The 19,593-nt window shown below is 53.9% G+C and overlaps 2 protein-coding genes and 1 long non-coding RNA gene across 3 annotated transcripts in view; 2 read left to right on the forward strand and 1 right to left on the reverse strand.

Moving 5' to 3' along the window:
• MAP3K14 (mitogen-activated protein kinase kinase kinase 14) overlaps positions 1-10,333 on the forward strand; it is a 52,413-nt gene extending 42,080 nt beyond the window's left edge. Inside the window, exons 10-16 of the mRNA XM_032270019.1 lie at positions 2,436-2,599; positions 3,051-3,201; positions 5,786-6,139; positions 6,320-6,426; positions 6,845-6,989; positions 8,259-8,359; positions 8,692-10,333. Coding sequence (XP_032125910.1) covers positions 2,436-2,599; positions 3,051-3,201; positions 5,786-6,139; positions 6,320-6,426; positions 6,845-6,989; positions 8,259-8,359; positions 8,692-8,856 — 1,187 coding nt within the window. The 3' untranslated portion in view covers positions 8,857-10,333. The remainder of the gene's footprint in view (positions 1-2,435; positions 2,600-3,050; positions 3,202-5,785; positions 6,140-6,319; positions 6,427-6,844; positions 6,990-8,258; positions 8,360-8,691) is intronic.
• LOC116543965 lies at positions 3,740-5,790 on the reverse strand. The gene is made up of 2 exons (XR_004265767.1): positions 5,386-5,790; positions 3,740-4,393 (listed from the first exon to the last, which is right to left on the reverse strand). It is a non-coding gene; the product is annotated as an uncharacterized LOC116543965 (long non-coding RNA).
• A 6,135-nt stretch (positions 10,334-16,468) lies between the features above and the next one.
• On the forward strand, positions 16,469-19,208 carry SPATA32 (spermatogenesis associated 32). Its single transcript, XM_032270028.1, has 3 exons — positions 16,469-16,517; positions 17,582-18,545; positions 19,124-19,208. Exons 1-3 carry the CDS (start codon positions 16,469-16,471, stop codon positions 19,206-19,208), a joined length of 1,098 nt encoding a protein of 365 aa, XP_032125919.1.
• Positions 19,209-19,593: the final 385 nt, after the last annotated feature.

Below are 19,593 nucleotides of genomic sequence, written 5' to 3' on the forward strand. Positions count from 1 at the left end.
CAGCACTTTGGGAGGCCGAGGCGGGTGGATCACGAGGTCAAGAGATCGAGACCATCCTGGTCAACATGGTGAAACCCCATCTCTACTAAAAATACAAAACATTAGCTGGGCATGGTGGCGCGTGCCTGTAATCCCAGCTACTCAGGAGGTTGAGGCAGGAGAATTGCCTGAACCGGGGAGCGGAGGTTGCGGTGGGCCAAGATCGAGCCATTGCACTCTAGCCTGGGTAACAAGAGCGAAACTTCGTCTCAAAAAAAAAAAAAAAAAAATACAGAACAGAATTCTCACTATTCCTCTTACCCAGAAAGAGAATCACCAATTTTTTTTTTTTTTGAGATGGAGTCTCACTCTCACCCAGGCTGGAATGCAGTGGCACAATCTCAGCTCACTGCAACGTCCGCCTCCCAGGTTCAAGCAATTCTCCTGCCTCAGCCTCCCAAGTAGCTGAGATTACAGGCGCACACCACCATGCCCGGCTAATTTTTGTATTTTTAGTAGAGATGGGGTTTTGCCATGTTGGCCAGGCTGGTCTTGAACTCCAGACCTCAGGCGAACTGCCCGCCTCAGCCTCCCAAAGTGCTGGGATTACAGGCGAGGGCCCGGCCAAATCACAAATATTTTAGATAACTCCTTCCAGGCATTTGTTTTCCCTGTGCCTAGGGCCATCATAACACAATTTTGTGCCCTGCTTTTTTCATTTATAGCATTAAGAAAAATGATTTCATCTGACCAACGGAAAAAGAATCTTTTGGAAGCATATGATTGTGTGTTGTTAAAGGACTGTGTTGGGAATTCTGAAGATGTTAATTAATATGGACACTTGACCTCTACCCATGTTATTTTAAGCCCTTTTAAAATAACTTTAGTGGCCTTTTTCTTATTATAAAAAATATATATATGTTTTCTAATTTTTTTTATTTTTGTATGTTGCCCCAGCTGGTCTCAATTCCTGGATTCAAGCAGTCCTCTCACCTTGGTCTCCCAAAGTGCTGGGATTAGAGGCATGAGCCACTGCCTGACCCTTTTTTCTAGTATCTGTTTTTTTTTTTTTTTGGAGACAGAGTCTTGCTCAATTGCCCAGGCTGGAGTACGTGGCGTGATCCTGGCTCACTGTAACCTCCGCCTCCCAGGTTCAAGTGATTCTCCTGCGTCAGCCTCCCAAGTAACTGGGATTACAGGCGCACGCCACCACATCCAGCTAATTTTTATATTTTTAGTAGAGATGGGGTTTCACTGTGTTGATCAGGCTGGTCTCAAACTCCTGACTTTGTGATCCACCCACTTCTGCCTTCCAAAGTGCTGGGATTACAGGCATGAGCCACTGCGCCTAGCCTTTTCTAGTATTTTTTGAAGAAAGTAGGGCTAAGCAAAAATTATAAATACAAATCACCAGGAAAAAAACGTGTTCACGTCTGCCATCTATCCTTTCAGTCTTTTACGCATATAAGTTTTCTATTACTATTTTTAAATTTCCCATACTAGTATTTCAGGAACATCATACCAGTAATTAGCCTCCTACAACCTAATTTGTAATGTCTAGCCTCTACCCCATTTTCCCTTTTTTTTTTTTTGAGACCCAGTCTCACTCTGTCGCCCAGGCTGGACTGCAGCCTCTGCCACCTGGGTTCAAGCAGTTCTCTGCCTCAGCCTCCCAAGTAGCTGGGATTACAGGCACGTGCCACCATGCCTGGCTAATTTTGGTATTTTTAGTAGAGATGGGTTTCACCATCTTGGCCGGGCTGGTCTTGAACTCACGACTTCGTGATCCACCTGCCTCAGCCTCCCAAAGTGCTAGGATTACAGGCATGAGCCACCGTGCCTGGCCTACCTGCCCCACTTTCAAAAAGCACTTTAAGGGTTTGGTCCAAAGGGCAGAGTCCACATCACAGATGGTCTGTTGCTTTGTACAAGTTCCCAGCAGAGTCCCCCCTCAGCTCCTCGCTACAAGTTTGTCTTAGAGACTTTATTTCTATATTTAAAGTACTTTTTTTTTTGAGATGGAGTCTCACTCTGTTGCCAGGCTGGAGTGCAGCGGCGCGATCCTGGCTGTGATCCCAGCACTTTGGGAGGCCGAGGTAGGCGGGTCAGGAGCTCAAGACCAGCCTGGCCAACATAGTGAAATCCCATCTCTACTAAAAATACAAAAATTAGCTGGGTGTAGTGGCTTGCACCTGTGGTCCCAGCTACTCAGGAGACTGAGGCAGGAGAATCACCTGAACATGGGAACCAGAGGTTGCAATGAGCCAACATCGCGCCACTGCACTCCAGCCTGGGCAACAGAGCACAACTCTGTCTCAAATAACAAAAAAAATAAAATAAAAAGTACTTTAACAGTGACAAATTCAAGATACCCCAAGGATTAACTGGGGTGGCCACTCCCTAGGCTCCTGCCCTTCAGCATTTCAGGTGACTTTTTGTCTCATCCGCCTTCTCAGGGGACTACATCCCTGGCACAGAGACCCACATGGCGCCAGAGGTGGTGCTGGGCAGGCGCTGCGGCGCCAAGGTGGACGTCTGGAGCAGTTGCTGCATGATGCTGCACATGCTCAATGGCTGCCATCCCTGGACCCAGTTCTTCCGGGGGCCGCTCTGCCTCAAGGTGGGTGCCGGCACCTGGCATCGCCAACAGGGCCCTGGGGCCCAGGCTGCAGGCTTGAGGGGCTGCTCTGTGGGGGCAGATGGAGCAGGGGGAGGCCTGGTCATCTATGTGGGACCCTAATTCAAACACTTGCCACCCAAATCTGAGGGGTACAAGGGAGATCCAGCTGCGGGAGCTCACCAAGTTTATCGCAGGTGAGAACTCTCTTCTGTCCATACCCTGGACTCCCCTCCCATGGGCATCTGGCTGCCTGGCCCTGGCCTGTTTCTACTGGCTCCGTTTTTCCCTTTCCTAGGAAAAGTGTCCTCACTGCAGCCCAGACCCCTCCATTCCTTGAGCTAGACCCCAGCACAGCAGGAGCAGGGGCCAGTGGGGGTTGCACAGAGCAATAACAGCCAGGTACCCGGAAATGAGGGAAGGCAGACCTCACCTATTGTCTTCTACCCCCCAGATTGCCAGCGAGCCTCCACCTGTGAGGGAGATCCCACCCTCCTGCGCCCCTCTCACAGCTCAGGCCCTCCAAGAGGGGCTGAGGAAAGAGCCCATCCACCGCGCATCTGCGGCAGAGCTGGGAGGGAAGGTCAGCCGGGCACTACAACAAGGTAAGGAGAGCCCTGCGCTGGCTGACCTGGGGGCGGGAGGCGGACAGCCATGGTGGAGAGAGGAGGCAGATGAGTGCAGGTCCAGAGCAAGGCACCCCTCAGAGCCTTAGTTTCCCCTCTGGAGTATGGGGGTGCAGCAACCTCAGGGTTGTTGGGAGATTTCGGCAGTGCCACGCCTTGACCCAGAAGCAGCACTCAGGAGATGGGGAGAGAAAACACACACAAACCCAAAGTGCTTTTTCTGTTCTCCCACTCAACTACAATCGACCCAGAAGATTCCTGTGACCACATGTGTGGAGATTGCCTCGCACCAAGCCAGCAATCAGTTCTGCAGCAGACACCAGCTGGGTGTCCTCTAATTCAGTTCTGTTCCAACACCACAGGAGGGCTCAGTCCCCAAGACGGCCCCTGCTTCCCATGCCAGTTGCAGGCCCCACGTGTTTACCTGTGCTTCTGACCAATTGGCTGTAAATCAGGGACCCGACGACTCCCTCCTTGGGATCGATTAATTTGTGGACTGGCTCACGGAACTCAGGGAAACCCTTCCTTACATTTACCAGTTTATTAGAAAGGATATTACAACAGGTACAAATGAAGAGATGCAGAGGGCAAGGCGTGTGTGAGGAGGCGTGGAACTCCAGGGCTCGCTACCTTCCAAGAGCCTCCATGTGCCTAGCTACCAGAAGCTTCTGAACCCTGTCCTCTTGGGGCTTTTGGGTTTTTGTGGAGGCTTCATTACGAAGGCATGATTGAATAAATCACTGGCCATTGGTGAACAGCTTAAGCCTCAGGGCCCTTCCCTCCAGTATGTGGGATGGTAGGATGAAAGTCCCAACCCTCTAATCCTGCCTCTGTCTCTCTGATGACCAGCCCCCATCCTGAAGCTACCTACGGGCTGCCAGCCTCCAGGCAGCCCATTAGCACATAAAAAGAGATCACTTTAAAGACGAAGGCTTTTAGGAGTTATATACCAGAAATGGGGTTAAAGACAAAATATATGTTTACTAGTGTCACAAGGGTTATGATGTGTAAAGGGGACTCAAACTCACTAGGAATCCAAGAATGCAAAATAAAGCCAGGCCTGAGGCATTGGCTCACACCTGTAATCCCAGCACTTTAGGAGGCTGAGGCAGAAAGATCACTGAGGCCAGGAGTTCAAGATCAGCCTGGGCAACACAGCAAGACCCTTTCTCTGCAAAAAAAGGAAAGGAAAAAAAATTAGCCAGGCATGGTGATGCATGCCTGTAGTCCCAGCTACTCAGGAGGTGGGAGGATTGCTTAAGCCTGGGAGGTCGAGGCTACAGTGAGCCGTGATTGCCCCACTCCACTGCAGCCTCGGCAACAGAGTGAGACCCTGACACAAAAAATAAATAAATAAGGCCAGGTAACACTCGAGAGCTATTCGACTGGAAAAAAGCAGAAAGTTGGTGGAATATGGGGCTGTTGGGACCCCTCAAGTCCTGCTGATGGGCATGTGGACAAGGCTACCCACTCTGGAGGGCACCAGACCAGGGACCTCTAGGCCTGGGTGCACTGGCAAAGGAATGCCAGCAGATCCCTACGGGGACACGCCCGAGGATGTGCATACAGCTTCCTTTGTGGGAGGGGAGCAGGGTGCGACGGGTCCCTCACTGGGAAGATGGAGACACAAAAGGTGGAGGAAGCTGCATGCAGCGCCACGCAGTTAAAGCAATGGGTGTTCACAGAGCAGCACGGACGGCTCCTAAAGCCGCGGTGCTGAGTGAAAAGAACCCGACACAGAATGGGACCCAGAACATAATGCCTGTTTGGCACACTAAAAATAGATCAATAGCCAGGCATGGTGGCACGTCTGTAGTCCCAGCCACTCAGGAGGCTGAGGTAGAAGGATCGCTTGAGCCCAGGAGTTGGAGTCCAGCCTGGGCAACATGGTGAGACCTCATGTCTGAAAAATAAAACAATAAAAATGGATAAATAAAACAACACACATTTTGCAAGGATACAACCCAATCAAAAATGACACATCAAACATAATAGAATAACACCTCAGGGATGGTACAGAAAGGCCGTGGTTACAGGAATGACTACGAAATAAAATCAGATCTTGCACCTCCCCAAAGACAGCTGGTAGTGATAATGATGAAGGTGGTCCCAGGGCTGAGCTCTCCCCACGCCAGGACAAACAGTGCCTGGGGAAACACTGACCGAGGATGGGGCAAGAGAGACCGTGGTTCCAGGAGGCCACTTTGTCTGGGAACGCGAGTTAGTGTAGCCCCAGGGCTGTCTTTCAATCTTCTCTTTCTTGTTAACGAAGTCATCTGGGACTGCTTCTATAGTTTTTGAATTTGCTACTGTTACCTAAAAGGAAAATGGAATCAAAGACAGAAATACAGTCCTATCCCTGTTACATTGGGACCATCTTATTCAGGAAGCCTCCTGTGGAGACCACCACGCTGCCCTCCGAAGTCACCTCCCATGGTGGCCCGGGGCAGGGTCTCCCCTCTCTTCAACTCCAGCCTGCTGCACTCAGGAGAGGCTGCTCCTGCCTGGCCCACCACCTGTGCACAGCACACTTCCCCTCACCAGTGTCCTCTCTGTTTTCTAGTGGGAGGTCTGAAGAGCCCTTGGAGGGGAGAATATAAAGAACCAAGACATCCACCGCCAAATCAAGCCAATTATCACCAGACCCTCCATGCCCAGCCAAGGGAGCTTTCGCCAGGGGTCCCAGGGCCCCAGCCAGCCAAGGAGACAACAGGCAGAGCCCCTGAGCTCCAGCCTCCTCTCCCACTAGAGCCTCCAGAGCCAAACAAGTCTCCTCCCTTGACTTTGAGCAAAGAGGAGTCTGGGATGTGGGAACCCTTACCTCTGTCCTCCCTGGACCCAGCCCCTGCCAGAAGCGCCAGCTCACCAGAGCGGAAAGCAACCTTCCCGGAGCAGGAGCTGCAGCAGCTGGAAATAGGTATGGGCAACCGTGGTTGCAGCCCTGAGCACCAGCGCGTCTCCTCTTTACCCACGGTGTAGACTTCTTCCAGCCCCTTCCCCAGCAGCTCAACTTCTACAGACTATGCAGGAAGAACCCCTGAAAACACAGCCAGCCTCCTCCCAGTCTTTCACAGCCGTCTTCCACTTTTCCCTGCAGAATTATTCCTGAACAGCCTGTCCCAGCCATTTTCCCTGGAGGAGCAGGAGCAAATTCTCTCGTGCCTCAGCATCGACAGCTTCTCCCTATCAGATGACAGCGAGAAGGTGAGCGGGTTGTGGCCCGAGATCCATGGCTCCAGGGGTGTGGTTCCCCTGGCCCTGGCACAGAGCAAGTAGCTTTGTGTCCAGCTAGTGAATGGACTCTGTGCAAGTAGTGGGTAAAGGGAGGGTGATGGGTGTCACCCCTTCCTTCTGGTAGGGGTCCTCACTAGGGTGGGGCAGGTGGTCATGGTTTCTCAGAGTGAGAGAAACCATGGAAATCTACCCTCCTGGGATTAATGAATGTATTTGGCTACCAGAGATAGTGGGGAAGCAGGCCTTGGTCCCCCATGGTGGCAGCTGAGGGCATGAGCAGCTCGTCACCCCTGGAGAGCCCAGGGCCCCTCTGCCCCAAATGAGACCCAACTGGAGATGGACCCCGGAGCCCAAGGGCCTAAGTCCATGCCCACCCTTGTTGTTTCAGAACCCATCAAAGGCCTCTCAAAGCTCGCGGGACACCCTGAGCTCAGGCGTACACTCCTGGAGCAGCCAAGCCGAGGCTCGAAGCTCCAGCTGGAACATGGTGCTGGCCCGGGGGCGGCCCACCGACACCCCAAGCTATTTCAATGGTACAGTCCAACTCTCACCTGCTCAGCAACCCCCGTGGCAGCTGATCTGCCTGGAGCTAGACAGCCATTGAGGGATTGTGGCTCCCCTCCCCTGGCACAGTTGGGGAGAGGAAGGGCCCTGGCCCCAGAACTTGAGTTTCCTGGCCAGTAAGTTGGGTTTTGAGCCAAGGTCCTGATCACCCAGGAGCCCTTCCTGATAGGGCAGTGAGGGACCATTATCCCTGCACTGGTTGCTGACGGAGTCCCAGAAGGCCCCACTAGCTTGGGGAGGAGAGCAGTCTCTCTTGACCTGAAGTCAGGAAAATGGGCAATTAATCACTTCTAAAGGGAAAAGGAATGGGACCCATGAGCGTTTTCATAAAAAACTCAGCAAAAGGAATTCCTCTGTGGGATCTGAGGTCAGATGAGAAAGACATCATTCCTTCATTTTCACGCTTGATTGCACACGTTATGTTGTGCCTGCTAGACAAGGCCTTCATCAGCTCGGAGTTCTCTGGCCCTCTCCAGGGCAATGTGACTCATGGCATCAGGCCCCCATGGCTGGCCAAAGGCCACTTCAACTCGGGGAGCAATCTAAGCTGCTCATAATCTAAGACTCTTTATGTTCAGTTCCTTTCTGCTTTGCATCCAAATTGAAATACAATTTCCCCATAGGAGCCAACCCCAGCTCTTCACAATGTGCAGGCCGAATACCCAGTGTTGACAGCCAGGAGGAACTAGCAGGTGTATAACTTTAGGGCTATCCCGGCCTGAATTTTTTTTTTTTTCTTATAAAATGCAGCTGTGTGGCTGGGTGTGGTGGCTCATTCCTGTAATTCCAGCACTTTGGGAGGCCGAGGCAGGTGGATCACGTGAGGTCAGGAGTTGGAGACCAGCCTGGCCAACATGGTGAATGCCATCTCTACTAAAAATACAAAAATTAGCTGGGTGTGGTGGCACATGCCTATAATCCCCGCTACTCAGGAAGCTAAGGCAGCAGGAGAATCACTTGAAGCTGGGAGTCAGAGGTTGCAGTGAGCCGAGATCGTACCACTGTACTCCAGCTGGGACGACAGAATGAGATTCCGTCTCAAAACAAAACAAAAAAATGCAGCTGTGCTTAGACCAGCCTAAATTTCATCTCTGCTGCTTCGTCATAGCCAGACCTGCTCCCCCACTTACATAGGGCAGAATGACTTTTAACAAAAAGGTTCCCCAGCCCCTGCCAGGACCCTGGTCCTTGGGGAGCCAGCAGCTGCTCTCCTGACTGTCACCTTGCCTGCCTTCCAGGTGTGAAAATCCAAATACAGTCTCTCAATGGTGAACACCTGCACATCCGGGAGTTCCACCGAGTCAAGGTGGGAGACATCGCCACTGGCATCAGCAGCCAGGTAAGGGGCAGGTATACTCTGACAGGCAGAGACCCAGAAGCCAGTGCACCTGTCCCCACACTCCAGGAGAAAGGCTTTCAAAGTAGAATAGCACTCTAGGGAATCGCTGCACTTGGCCTCAGACGTCCCCCAGGGCCTCAAAGCAAGAGTGGCAGGTGGAGATGTCCTCCGGACCCACCTTGGGCCAAGTGGGATTCTCTGAGCCTCTGGAATGACAGACACACAGTGCTTTTAGGGCCCCCAGTCTGGCTGGAGGGAGATGTCTTTACCTTTCTATGTGGCTTCTGAGCCCCATGCCATGCCCTCAGCCCACTGGTTTGCTCCACCTTTAGATCCCAGCCGCAGCCTTCAGCTTGGTGACCAAAGACGGGCAGCCTGTTCGCTACGACATGGAGGTGCCAGACTCGGGCATCGACCTGCAGTGCACGCTGGCCCCCGACGGCAGCTTCGCCTGGAGCTGGAGGGTCAAGCATGGCCAGCTGGAGAACAGGCCCTAGCCCTGCCCTCCGCCGCCGGCTCCACACTGCCGGAAGCAGCCTTCCCGCTCGGCGCACGATGCTGCCCTGAATCACAGGCTCAGCCACTCCCAGGGATCTGCCAACCCCTGGCTCAGCAGTGGGACCAGAAGCTGGCAGCAGCAAGGTGGGGGTGAGCAGAACGCCTCCCAGGATTTCCCACCTGAGTCCTGCCCCACCCTGCTGGGAAGACACTCTGTCTGCCACTTGAGGAGACAAAGGAGGACGGCAGGAGTTCCCTCGGGGAACAAACAGGGTCTTCTCTGCCCTGCTCCAGTCGAGTTGGCCTGACCCGCTTGGATCAGTGACCATTTACTGGCAGACGGGAGGGCAGCTTCCAGCCTGGGTCAGAAGGGGTGGGCGAGCCCCTTAGCCCCTCACCCTCCAGGCTGGCATGAGGGTGTTGAGTGTGTAGGGGTTCACACTCAGGCTCAGTGCAGAACCAGGGCAGAAGGTATGCCCACCTGTATGTTAAGGAGCCCTCTCACCCCCTTGCCTGGCCTCACCTGGCCAGCTCACCCCTCTTGGGTGTAGAGGAAAGGAATGTGTGACCCTGGGAAGGCTCCCTGGTAGAATACAGCGCAGTTCCAGGTTGTGGCAACACAGGTTCTGAGTTGACCTCTGGTTCAGCGAAGGGCCAAAGCAGCTGTGTTAGTGACACGGTTCTTAGTCCCAAACACGTGCCCCTGTGCTGCAGGCTACCACTCTGCCCCAGAGCAGCAGCCCAAGCCCCTGCAGGCCCAGCGCTGCCCCTGACTCGCTGGCGCTCCGTTCCCTCATCTATAAAGGAAAAAAAGGTGATGGGATGCGCCTGATGGGAGCGGTCTGCAGACGGACATGGTCAGTGCTGAAGAAAGCAGACCAGAGACACTCCGGCGCCCCAGCCCCACTGTCAGTCTCCAGAGTGCCAGTCCCCCAGAACACAGCTCAGCCTCACACTGGCATTCACCCTGCCCTGCCCCTGGCCAGAGGGTACTGCCGATGGCACTTTGCACTCTGATGACCTCAAAGCACTTTTATGGCTGCCCTCTGGCAGGACAGGGCAGTGGCTCTGCCACAGCACCACAGGCCAGGAGGTGGGGTGAAGGGACACAGTCTTGAGTTGTCCACATGCATGTGACCCCTCAAACCTCCTCCAGATTTCTCTAAGAATAGCACCGCTTCCCCATTGCCCCAGCTTAGCCTCTTCTCCAGGGCAGCTGTTCAGGACTCACGTAGCATTAAATCTGTGAATTGTCCGGGGGTGTCTGCTAGCCTCAACCTCCTGGGGCAGGGACACTGAGACTCCATGGGAGGCTCATCCCCACATCTTGCCAAGGCAGCCTTTGTCCAGCTGTCCACATCGAGCCAGACTGCTCCCCGGGGGAGAGCCCAGCCCCCAGCACATGAAGAACTGCAGCCTTGGCACTGCAGAGTGTGGGTATTGTGAGCAATAAAGTTTGGGGTGATGACAGATGTTTCCAGCCAATGGGAGTCCTCACTCTTGCCTGCTGGTGCTGAACCTCATGGCCTTATCAACTGCCTCTTTGCCTTCTTGGTGAAATCTTTTCAAGTCTTCCCCTTGTTTTGCACAAGGACTGTTGGGGCCTTTGAGTGGGGCTGCTTTCCCAGCGCTCCTCCCAGTGCTTCCCGTCCCACCTCTGGGCTATCCATTCAGACCAGTTAGGCAAGATGCCTTGACCAGTGGCATCAGAGAAGTCCCTGGTCAGACACTACCAGGCCTAGGGGTGGAGGAGGAGGAGGACACCAAAGCCTTCCCACTTGGTACCACTGCCCAGCAGGCACCTGTGCCACCAGAAGGGAAACAGGGATGGGTTCTGGACTCTGAACAGCCATAGATGCCGGATGCACACCACGGGCCTCCCACCCTCCCTTCCTGCCCTTGAGGCCTGGACTCTTACCCCTTTCCGCTGCCTCCTGTGCCCTGCATGGCGCCAGGGATGAGTGTGGGATGGAGTTCCTTGCTCACGGAGCTGGAGCACACGGAGTGCCTTGTCCAATCTGGCTCCACACTCCCAATGTGCACAAGTGTGTGTGCGCGCAGCTTCGGTTGGTTGAGTCGGTTCTTGGAAGGGCCTTGGGACCCCGGAAGTGGCAGCAGCCTTGCGTCCGGGCGTGGAGAGCAGGTGCAAGTCCAGTCCAGCAGAGCCAGGCTTACCCCCCCGCCCGCCTCTTGTTCTGGGCCCTGTGCTATCCCGAAGCGCGAGTCCTATCGACGTCTTCGGAGGGGGGTTCTGGCTTCGGCCCTCAAGCCTTTGCCTTCGGAGGACGCCTCACTTGGGCGGTCCCCACCCACCCGCCTGGAACCTAAATGCGGTTCCTTGCCTGCGGGGTCGCGGCGGGGACGTCACAGAACAGGCGACATCACAGGCACCGGCGTCCCTAGTATTTCCGGCGCCCCCCAGTGCCCCCGCCAAAGAGCATACTGGAGGCGGAGAGGTAGCATCCACCAGCCCGCTCCCCGCCTCCCGAACAGAACCTCGGTCAGCATGGGGGTGACAGGTGGGAGCGGGCGGGTGCGCGGGGGCGGGGGCGGGGGCGGGAGAGGGAAGCGAAAGTGAGGGGGGCAGGGCCCTGAGGGGGCGGTCAGGAATCCACCAGGGCTCCTTCCCCTGCTCCCAAACCCGCTGCCCCTGAAAGCCAGGTTGACCCCCGCCAAGGCCCACCCGGTGTCCATGACTGTGGCTCCCAGCCTCAACTCCTGCGCGGTGCACAACCGTGTGCGCGCGCGGACACCCATGTATGCCTTGGGGTAGGCGCTGCAGAGTTAGCGGTTCTTGAAGGGGTTGTGAGACCACAGAAGGAGCAGTGGCCTTGTGCACAGGAAACAACTCATGAATTATCCTGAACTGCAGATGCAAAAAATCGCGTCCAGTTGGCCCTTCTTGATGCTTGAGGCGCTGCAGGCAGGAGCGGCAGTCTTCAACAGATTTTCACTCAGCGCTTCCTTGGTGCCTTGTACTCTTCTCTGAACCAATGAGCCCCCAGCGCCCTGGGTCTCCCCTTACCATAGGGGACTCAGATGATGGCTTTCTTTTGGGGGTCCTCTCTCCCAGAAGGGCTTGGGCCAGCATTCAAAATGGTCAAAAATTAGGCGGGCATGATGGCTCAACGCCTGTAATCCCAACATTTTGGGAGGCAGAGGTGGGAGGATCACATGACGCCAGGAGTTCAAGACCAGCCTAGGCAACATAGCAAGACATTGTCCTCTACAGGAAATGTTTACAATTAGCCATGTGTGGTGGCATAAGCCTGTAGTCCCAGCTACTTGGCAGGCTGAACTGGGAGGCTCACTGAATCCCAGAAGTTAGTGTGCTAAGATGGTGCCACTGCACTCCAGCCTGAGCCACACAGCAAGATCCTGTTTAAAAAAAAAAAAAAAATTAACCAGAGGTCAGGTGTGGTGGCTGACGCCTGTAAGGTAAAACGTAGATTGGACTGCCAGATTTATCATGGAGAGGATTACACTGATGATTTGAATTGGGCTTTCAGGCCTGAGTAGGACTTTGTCAGAAGAAGGCTTTCCAGGTATGAGAAATAGCATTTACAAAGGCACTGGGTGCAGAAGGGCTGCTGTACTCTGGGGTAGCTTCAGCTTAGGGTGAGGGACAGGAAGCTGGATGCCAAGAGATGAAAAACGAAGGTAGAGATCAGACCAAGAGGCCACATGGAGTCGGGGGGGGTGGTGACTAGAGGCAAGTGTGATGTAGCAGGCTCACTCTGAGGCCATTGAAAACTCCAGATTCAAGGGGACATGGTTGCAGTGGTCCTGCTGGAGGGCTAAAGAGATTTAAGACAGTGCAGTGAGCAGCATCCAGGTGCATGGAGCCAGCCAGACCTGCCTTTGGGTCGTGTGTTGCTGTTAATAGCTGTGTGACCTCATTCGCATTTCCTCATCCATGAGAGGAGAGTCGGGGCCACCTGGGCATAGGGTAGGTGTGAAGACTGAATGGCAAAGCACTCAGCACTGAGTGCCAAAGGGTAGGAAGTCACAGGTTTGTGTTGGCTCTGGTACTGGGAGATGAGGAGGGCATCAGGGGTAGGATGGGTAGGCGCTGCTGAGTGAGGAGGAGTCACGAATGACCCAGGTTTCTCACCTGGGTGAAAGGATGAAGGATGAATGGGGCAAGGAGAGTAGGAGAGAGAGAGATGAGAGACTAGAAAGGAAGACAGGGGTCAGACAGGCAGAACCGTGGTGGCCACACTTAAGAGTCGACATACAAGGTGTGAACTTGAGGTAAGAAATTAGACCTGGCACGGTGGCTCACGCCTGTAATCCCAACACTTTGGGAGGCCAAGGTGGGAAGATCACTTGAGGTCAAGAGTTTGAGACCAGCCTGGGCAACACAGCAAAACCCCATTTTTTTTTTTTTTTTTTTTGAGACAGAGTCTCACTCTGTCGCCCAGGCTGGAGTGCAGTGGCACCATCTCGGCTCACTGCAACCTCCACCTCCCAGGCTCAAACCATCCTCCCTATCAAAACCTAACAAACACATTACAAGAAAAGAAATTATACACCAATATCCTCCATGAATATGCATGTGAAAATTCTGAAAAAAGCCAATCAGATTCAACAACATATAAAATATTTTGAGTCTCATCATGACCAAATGAGATTTATTCCAGTAATGCAAGGCTGATTTAACTTTAAAAAAATCAATTTATAGCTGGGCACAGTGGTTCACACCTGTAATCTAGCACTTTGAGAGGCCAAGGCAGGTGGATAGATTGAGCCCAGGAGTTCGAGACCAGCGTGGATAATATAACAAAATACAAAAATTAGCTGGGTGTGGTGGTGCACACCTGTAGTCCCAGCTACTCCGGAGGTGAGGCTGGAGGATCACTTGAGACAGGGAGGTGGAGGTTGCTGTAGTCACACCACTGAATTCGAGCCTGGGCAACAGAGTGAGACCGTGTCTCAAAAAAAAAATGTATTTTACCAAAAGCAGAATATAAAAATATAAAAGAATTATCACCCAAATAATATAGCATTACTCATATGTTAATGTATTATAACATATGTTATGTATAACACATATAAAAGAAAAACCATATGATCATCTCAATAAATGCAGAAAAGGCATTAGGAAAAATCCAGCATCCATTCATAATTAAAACTAAGCAGGCCAGGTGCGGTGGCTCACACCTGTAATCCTAGCACTTTGGGAGGCTGAGATGGGTGGGTCGTGAGGTCAGGAGTTCGAGACCAGCCTGGCCAACATGGTGAAACTCCATATGTACTAAAACTATAACAACAAAAAAAAAATTAGCTGGGTGTGGTGGTGGGCACCTGTAATCCCAGCTACTCAGAAGCTGAGGCAGGAGAACCATTTGAACCTGAGAGGCAGAGGTTGCAATGAGCCAAGATCGCACCATTGCACTCCAGCCTGGGTGACAGGGCGAGACTTCATGTCAAAAAAAAAAGAAAAAAACTAAGCAAACTAGGAGAGGAAACTTAATGAAGATGCCCAAGCTGATGAAGGGCATCTATGAAGAAATCTTACAGCTAGCATGATAATAGTGAAACGCAAACACTTTCCCCCAACCTCAGAATGAACAGAGGATGTACATACACACTCCTACTCAACATGGTACGAAGATCTTCCCCAATGCAATTAAGCAAGAAAAGGAAATAAGAGGAACCAGACTGGGAAGGAAGAAGTAAAAGTGTCTTGGCTTACACACATTATTATCTATGTAGAAAATCTGATAAAATCTAAAAAAAAAAAAAAAAAGCTATGAGAACAAATAAGATTTTAGTATGGTTGCAGGATACAAGATGGCTATATTTCTGTGTACTAACAACAAACCACTGGAAATTTAAATTGTTTCGACCAGGCACAGTGGCTCATGCCCGTAACCCCAGCACTTTAGGAGGCCAAGGTAGGCAAATCATTTGAGGTCAGGAGTTCGAGACCAGCCCCAACATGGTCAAACCCCATCTCTACTAAAAATACAAAAAGTGAGCTGGGCATTGTGGCGCACACCTGTAATCCCAGCTACTTGGGAGGCTGAGTCAGAAGAATCACTTGAACCTGGGAGGCGGAGGTTGCAGTGAGCTGAGATCATGCCACTGCACTCCAGCCTGGATGACAGAATGATATCCTGTCTCAAAAAAAAAGAAAAGAAATTATTTCATATACTGCAGAATGTCACTTCAATCCCTAATAAAACCTTCCCAAGTCAGGCACAGAGGTCCCAAGTTGAGTCAACATCTGACTTTTTCTCCCAGCCCCCAGTGCTGTTAGAGGCTCACGCCACAGTAATTTCTTCTCCTGTCCATACCCAGTTGCCGTTTATGGAGGGGTTGAGGCTGTGAGTGTTGATTAAACTGCCAGGGAAATTTTGTAAAGCAAGCAAAGGCCCTGAGGTCAGAAGCCTGGGAAACAGCAGGACCTGGGGCAGGGGGAGTTGGAGAGGGAGAAAAGAGACGAATGAGGAAGCCAGGGAAGCATGATGATTAACAAGGTAGGTGCACGGTTCTGAAGAGACCACTGAGCTGGCCACGGGGGGCCCATCCATGGTGGTGCCCCAAAGCCCCGCCACTCTGCTGATACATCCCCCAAGACCAGGCTGAAGCAGATGGTCCCTATCCCAAGACCAGCCATGCAAGGACCCCTCCCCCCAGCCTCTACATCTCTAGGAAGAGACCACAGCACATTCTTATCCTTTCAGTATAATCCTGGAAGCAATTCTTCCCAGCCAGAGCCAGGGCTGTCACTTCCTGCCACACCCCAGGTCGATGGGGACCCACCTTGCATGATGGCAGGGTCATGATGATGGCCCCACCATCAACCCCTACGCATGGCCCTAGGGAGCAGAGAACAGGACAGCCTGGTGCTTCCCACCCCCTCAGGGTGAAGAAACAGCTTCTGCTGTCAAAGATACAAGCCTCCAGGGAGGGGTGTGGGGTTGGGGAATGTTCCCAAGGAGTCAGTCTCCCCTGCAGAGGGTGATCTGAGTTCTTAAATCGTCAGATAGGTGCTAGCATCTTCTCAGATCACATACCTGGGGTGCAGGCCTTGGCCTGGAGTCAGGGATGGATGACCCAGAGAGAGCAGAAACCGGCAGAAGAGCAGGAATGGGGAGATGGGGAAGGTTCTCATGGGACGTGATGGGGATTCCATGCAGTTACAGGCTCCTGGGAGTAGTGGGGGTGGGGAGGCCTGGGGAGTTAAGAGTTTCTTGAATCAAACCTGCATTCAAGTCATCACTGCAGCTATGATCAGCGAGGGGGCCTTGGGCAAATGGACCTGTCCCAATTTTTTGGGTTGAATCAATGAGATGAAGCAGGTAAAGTGCCCAGGCTACAGAAGCGCCCGGTCATGGTTGGGGTACTGCCAGCAGTCACGGTTTTGGGGGATGGAGATGGAACAGGGAGCCTCTGAGGAGGCAAGGCAAAGAGTGGAGAGTGGAGGAAGCAGGACTGGAGGATAGGCGAAGGAGCAAGGAGGGCAGAGCAGGACGGTGAAGGGATGGCTAGGGTTAGGGTAGAAAGGGAGGGCGAGAGGAGGTGGCGGCTCCGGAATCCCTCCCAGACTGTCCCTTACCCTGCAGTTCCCTGCGCTCACCTCCTTCCCCCTGCCAGGTACCCATGGATTTCCATGCTGCACCAAAGGATCAGTGGAGATTGCAGAGATGCGGTGAGAACCATCCCTCATCATCGCAGGGCCTCCCCCGAGCCCTCCAGGACCTCCAGCCTTACCCTCAACACCACCAATACCCCAGCCTAGGATCTCCCTCCCTTCTGCCATTTCCAAAACCTCCCCAGGGGCAGCATCCAGGCCAAAAGGCTGGGGAGGCGTGGGGTATCTACCCTCCCCCTCTGTTTCTGCCCTTAGCCCCTGGCATGAGAGGAAGGCTGAGGGGTGGTGGGGCACACCCAGGGACGGGATGGGACTAACCCCTGAGAGATGCCTGGCTTGCTGAGGACAAAGCTGCCCAAGGCAGGGTGGGCAGGCACTGAGGAAGGAGTGGCAGGTGGGTGGGAGGACATCGCTCTGGGGCTCCCCTGCTGGGGACTAGTGTTCTGGCGCTAGTCCTCAAAATGAGTTGCCCTAGCCTGCCTGCAATACTTGATACAAATGAAGGTTCCTGGGCCTTACCTCCAACCAACTGGATTCCTCTTTAGGGGCGGGGCATGAGTTGGCAAGGAGCTTCCTAAACTCACTAAAGTTTCGGAAAACAACTCCAGACTTCCTGGTGGCAGCACAGTGGGACACCAGGGGAGTGGATGAGCTGGTGGCAGGGTGGTCGGGGGCAGGGGCATTGTGCCAGCCTCTGTTACAAGGCAGAGGGCTTTGAGGGCCCAGAGACCCCCTTCCCGCTGAAGCCGCCACCCACCCCACGGATCCCCATCACCCACTCTGTCTCCTTCTGTCCTAGAGATGACTTAAGTCAACACCAGATACAAGAAGAACAGGAGGTAAAAATGGGGGTGTCCTCCTATGGGGAGATGGTAGGCAAGGGGCAGGGCTCTTCCTTAAGTCCCCACCAGCCCCTACCCTTGACAATTCTGGGACCCTAGTACCAGGCCGGTGAGGGTACACACACACACACACACACACACCCCTTCATCAGGCAGGTCCCTGAAAGGAGGTAGGCGCAAAGGTGATGAGGGGAGACCAGGGCAGGGGAGGGGCAGGAACTCGGGGCCAGGGAGGGCCTCAGGGGCAGGACCTCCAGCTCCCGCCTCCTCAGCTTTGAGGTGAAACATTTCAGCTAGAGGCAGACGCGCTAGAACAGAAGCCCCAGCCCAAAGTGGACCTGGCCCCAGACCCAGACCCAGACCTGGAGATGGAACCAGTGCCGTCTTTACTGGAGTCAGAGCTGTACCCAGACTTCAAGCCTGAAGCTGAGCTGGACACAGAAGCCAAGTGGAACAAGGAGGCTGGCTTCAAAAGATTCCTGCAGCCATTGTGCAGGATAGAATCCGTCCACTCCAACATAGGGCTGCCCGTGCCGCAGACCTTCAGACCGCGGAGTCTGAATTCAAGCCACCATAGTTTCACAGAGGAGAAACAGGTGTCTGCCAACCACTGCTCCATCAGCGCACAGACCTCCAACCACCTCTTCTGGGCAAACAAGCTCATCCAGGCCTCAGAGCACAGCCTGCAGCGGGCCATCCACACGCAGCTCAACAACACCAGCACAAGCCAGCTCACCAGAGCCCCCGGCCGGGCGGCCGTCACCACCAACACCCTGTGCTCCGAGGAGCAGCTCCAGACCCCCAACGCCCGCTCAGCTCCTCCAGCCGCAAGCTCCCAGGCGCCACCAAGCCCCCTCCTGCCCTCAGATCTCCCGCCACCCATCGGCCTAAGAGAGCTAGTCACCTTTGCATCTTCCCTGGCCATGGCCTCCTCCAGCAGGATGGACCTGCCCACTTTGGAACACAGGATGAAAGCTCCACCCCAGCAGGCTCCAGAGCCTTCCACAGAACGCGTCCTGACCGCTACGAAGGATGGAGAGCCAGAAAAGCACACAGAGACCCTGCCGGGAAAACCATGTGAAGCCAGAGCTCCACAGAAATCTTGGAGTCAGGAAAGCAAGAAATTTCCTCACTCTTACCTTGACTTCAGCAAGCCAGGGATCAGGAAAGCCACCATCGAAGGGGAAATGCAGCTTCTCCAGCCACCAGTCACGTCCCCTCCGCTGCAGGGAGTCAACGAAGAGTGAGTGAGGCCAGCCCTGCAGCTCCCCCAGAGGGGCTATGGTGGGACATGGGGGGCTCCTCACAGCCAGGTAGGGTGGGGACAGTGGAATGAGGGCCTGGGGAGAGTGGAATGAGGACAAGGTGGGCTGTGTGGCTCCACCTCCATGACCTCACAAAGGCTGTTGGAACAAGGTTCCGGTGGACTCAGGAACAGAGCCAAGGCGAGGGCTGGAGGCCTGGGGACCAACGAGCGTGAGCCCAGGGGCCGGGTTCAAAAGGGAAGGACCATGCTGGCATTAGGCAGCTTCCCACCCTGGGGGTCAGGCCTCAGCAAGGTCGGAAATGCTCAGGCTGGGGTCTGCCCTGCTGAGAGCCTGTTGGCCCCAACCCTGGGGTCCAGGACATGTCTCTCAAGGGGAGAACGAGGGTTCAGGGCTCTCTGGGACACCTTGCTTTCTGGTGGCGAATGGACACAGAACGCAGGCAGCAGCAGAAGACCCCTGACCCCTAGTGACCTCCACAGAGGGCCTCTGGGCTCACCCCTCTCCCTCACCCACCCTCTGGAGCCCAAGTGACACTCTGTGTTTTGTGTTGCAGCTCAGTGCCGGGAAAAGAGAAAGAGAATCCACTATTGGTGAAAATCCATTTTAAGCTGTCGGCCCCACACATCCCAGAGAAATGACTAAACAGAACCAATAAAGCCTCCAGTGCTGGCCATCGGCTCCGACTTCTATGCAAAGCCCCCTGGGCCAGGGAGCCCACCTGCTGTGGGCTGCTGTGTCCTGCTCTGTTTTTTTTAGGGATGCCACCCATTTTTTAGCTGCCCTAGCCCCACCTGCCCCCAGAGGGCAGCACCACCCCTCTCCTAGCCACCCATCTGTCACCTGTCACCTGAAGGGTCAGTTCCTCTTCACTCCCTCCTGGTCAGACCTCTAGGCCAGCAGAAAGACTTGTGGCTGGTCTTGAGGAGACCTCGTTGTCCTCTGAGGCTTTCGTTTCTTTGACTGTGGAATGAGGCTTCCTCTTGGCCTGAGGCCAGGGATGTGTTGGGATCCTCTGCAGAGACA

This window comes from Sapajus apella, unplaced genomic scaffold (genome assembly GCF_009761245.1).
Source record: "Sapajus apella isolate SASKATOON/1434 unplaced genomic scaffold, GSC_monkey_1.0 scaffold201, whole genome shotgun sequence".
In the NCBI taxonomy this organism is placed as follows: Eukaryota; Metazoa; Chordata; class Mammalia; order Primates; family Cebidae; genus Sapajus; species Sapajus apella.

Excerpts from the sequence above, each read along its gene's own strand:
- SPATA32 (XM_032270028.1), top strand. The coding sequence starts at position 16,469 with ATGGATTTCCATGCTGCACCAAAGGATCAGTGGAGATTGCAGAGATGC. Across the intron at positions 16,518-17,581 it reads GTGGAGATTGCAGAGATGCG|GTGAAACATTTCAGCTAGAG; the intron begins GTGAGAACCATC and ends CTCAGCTTTGAG. Across the intron at positions 18,546-19,123 it reads CTGCAGGGAGTCAACGAAGA|CTCAGTGCCGGGAAAAGAGA; the intron begins GTGAGTGAGGCC and ends TTTGTGTTGCAG.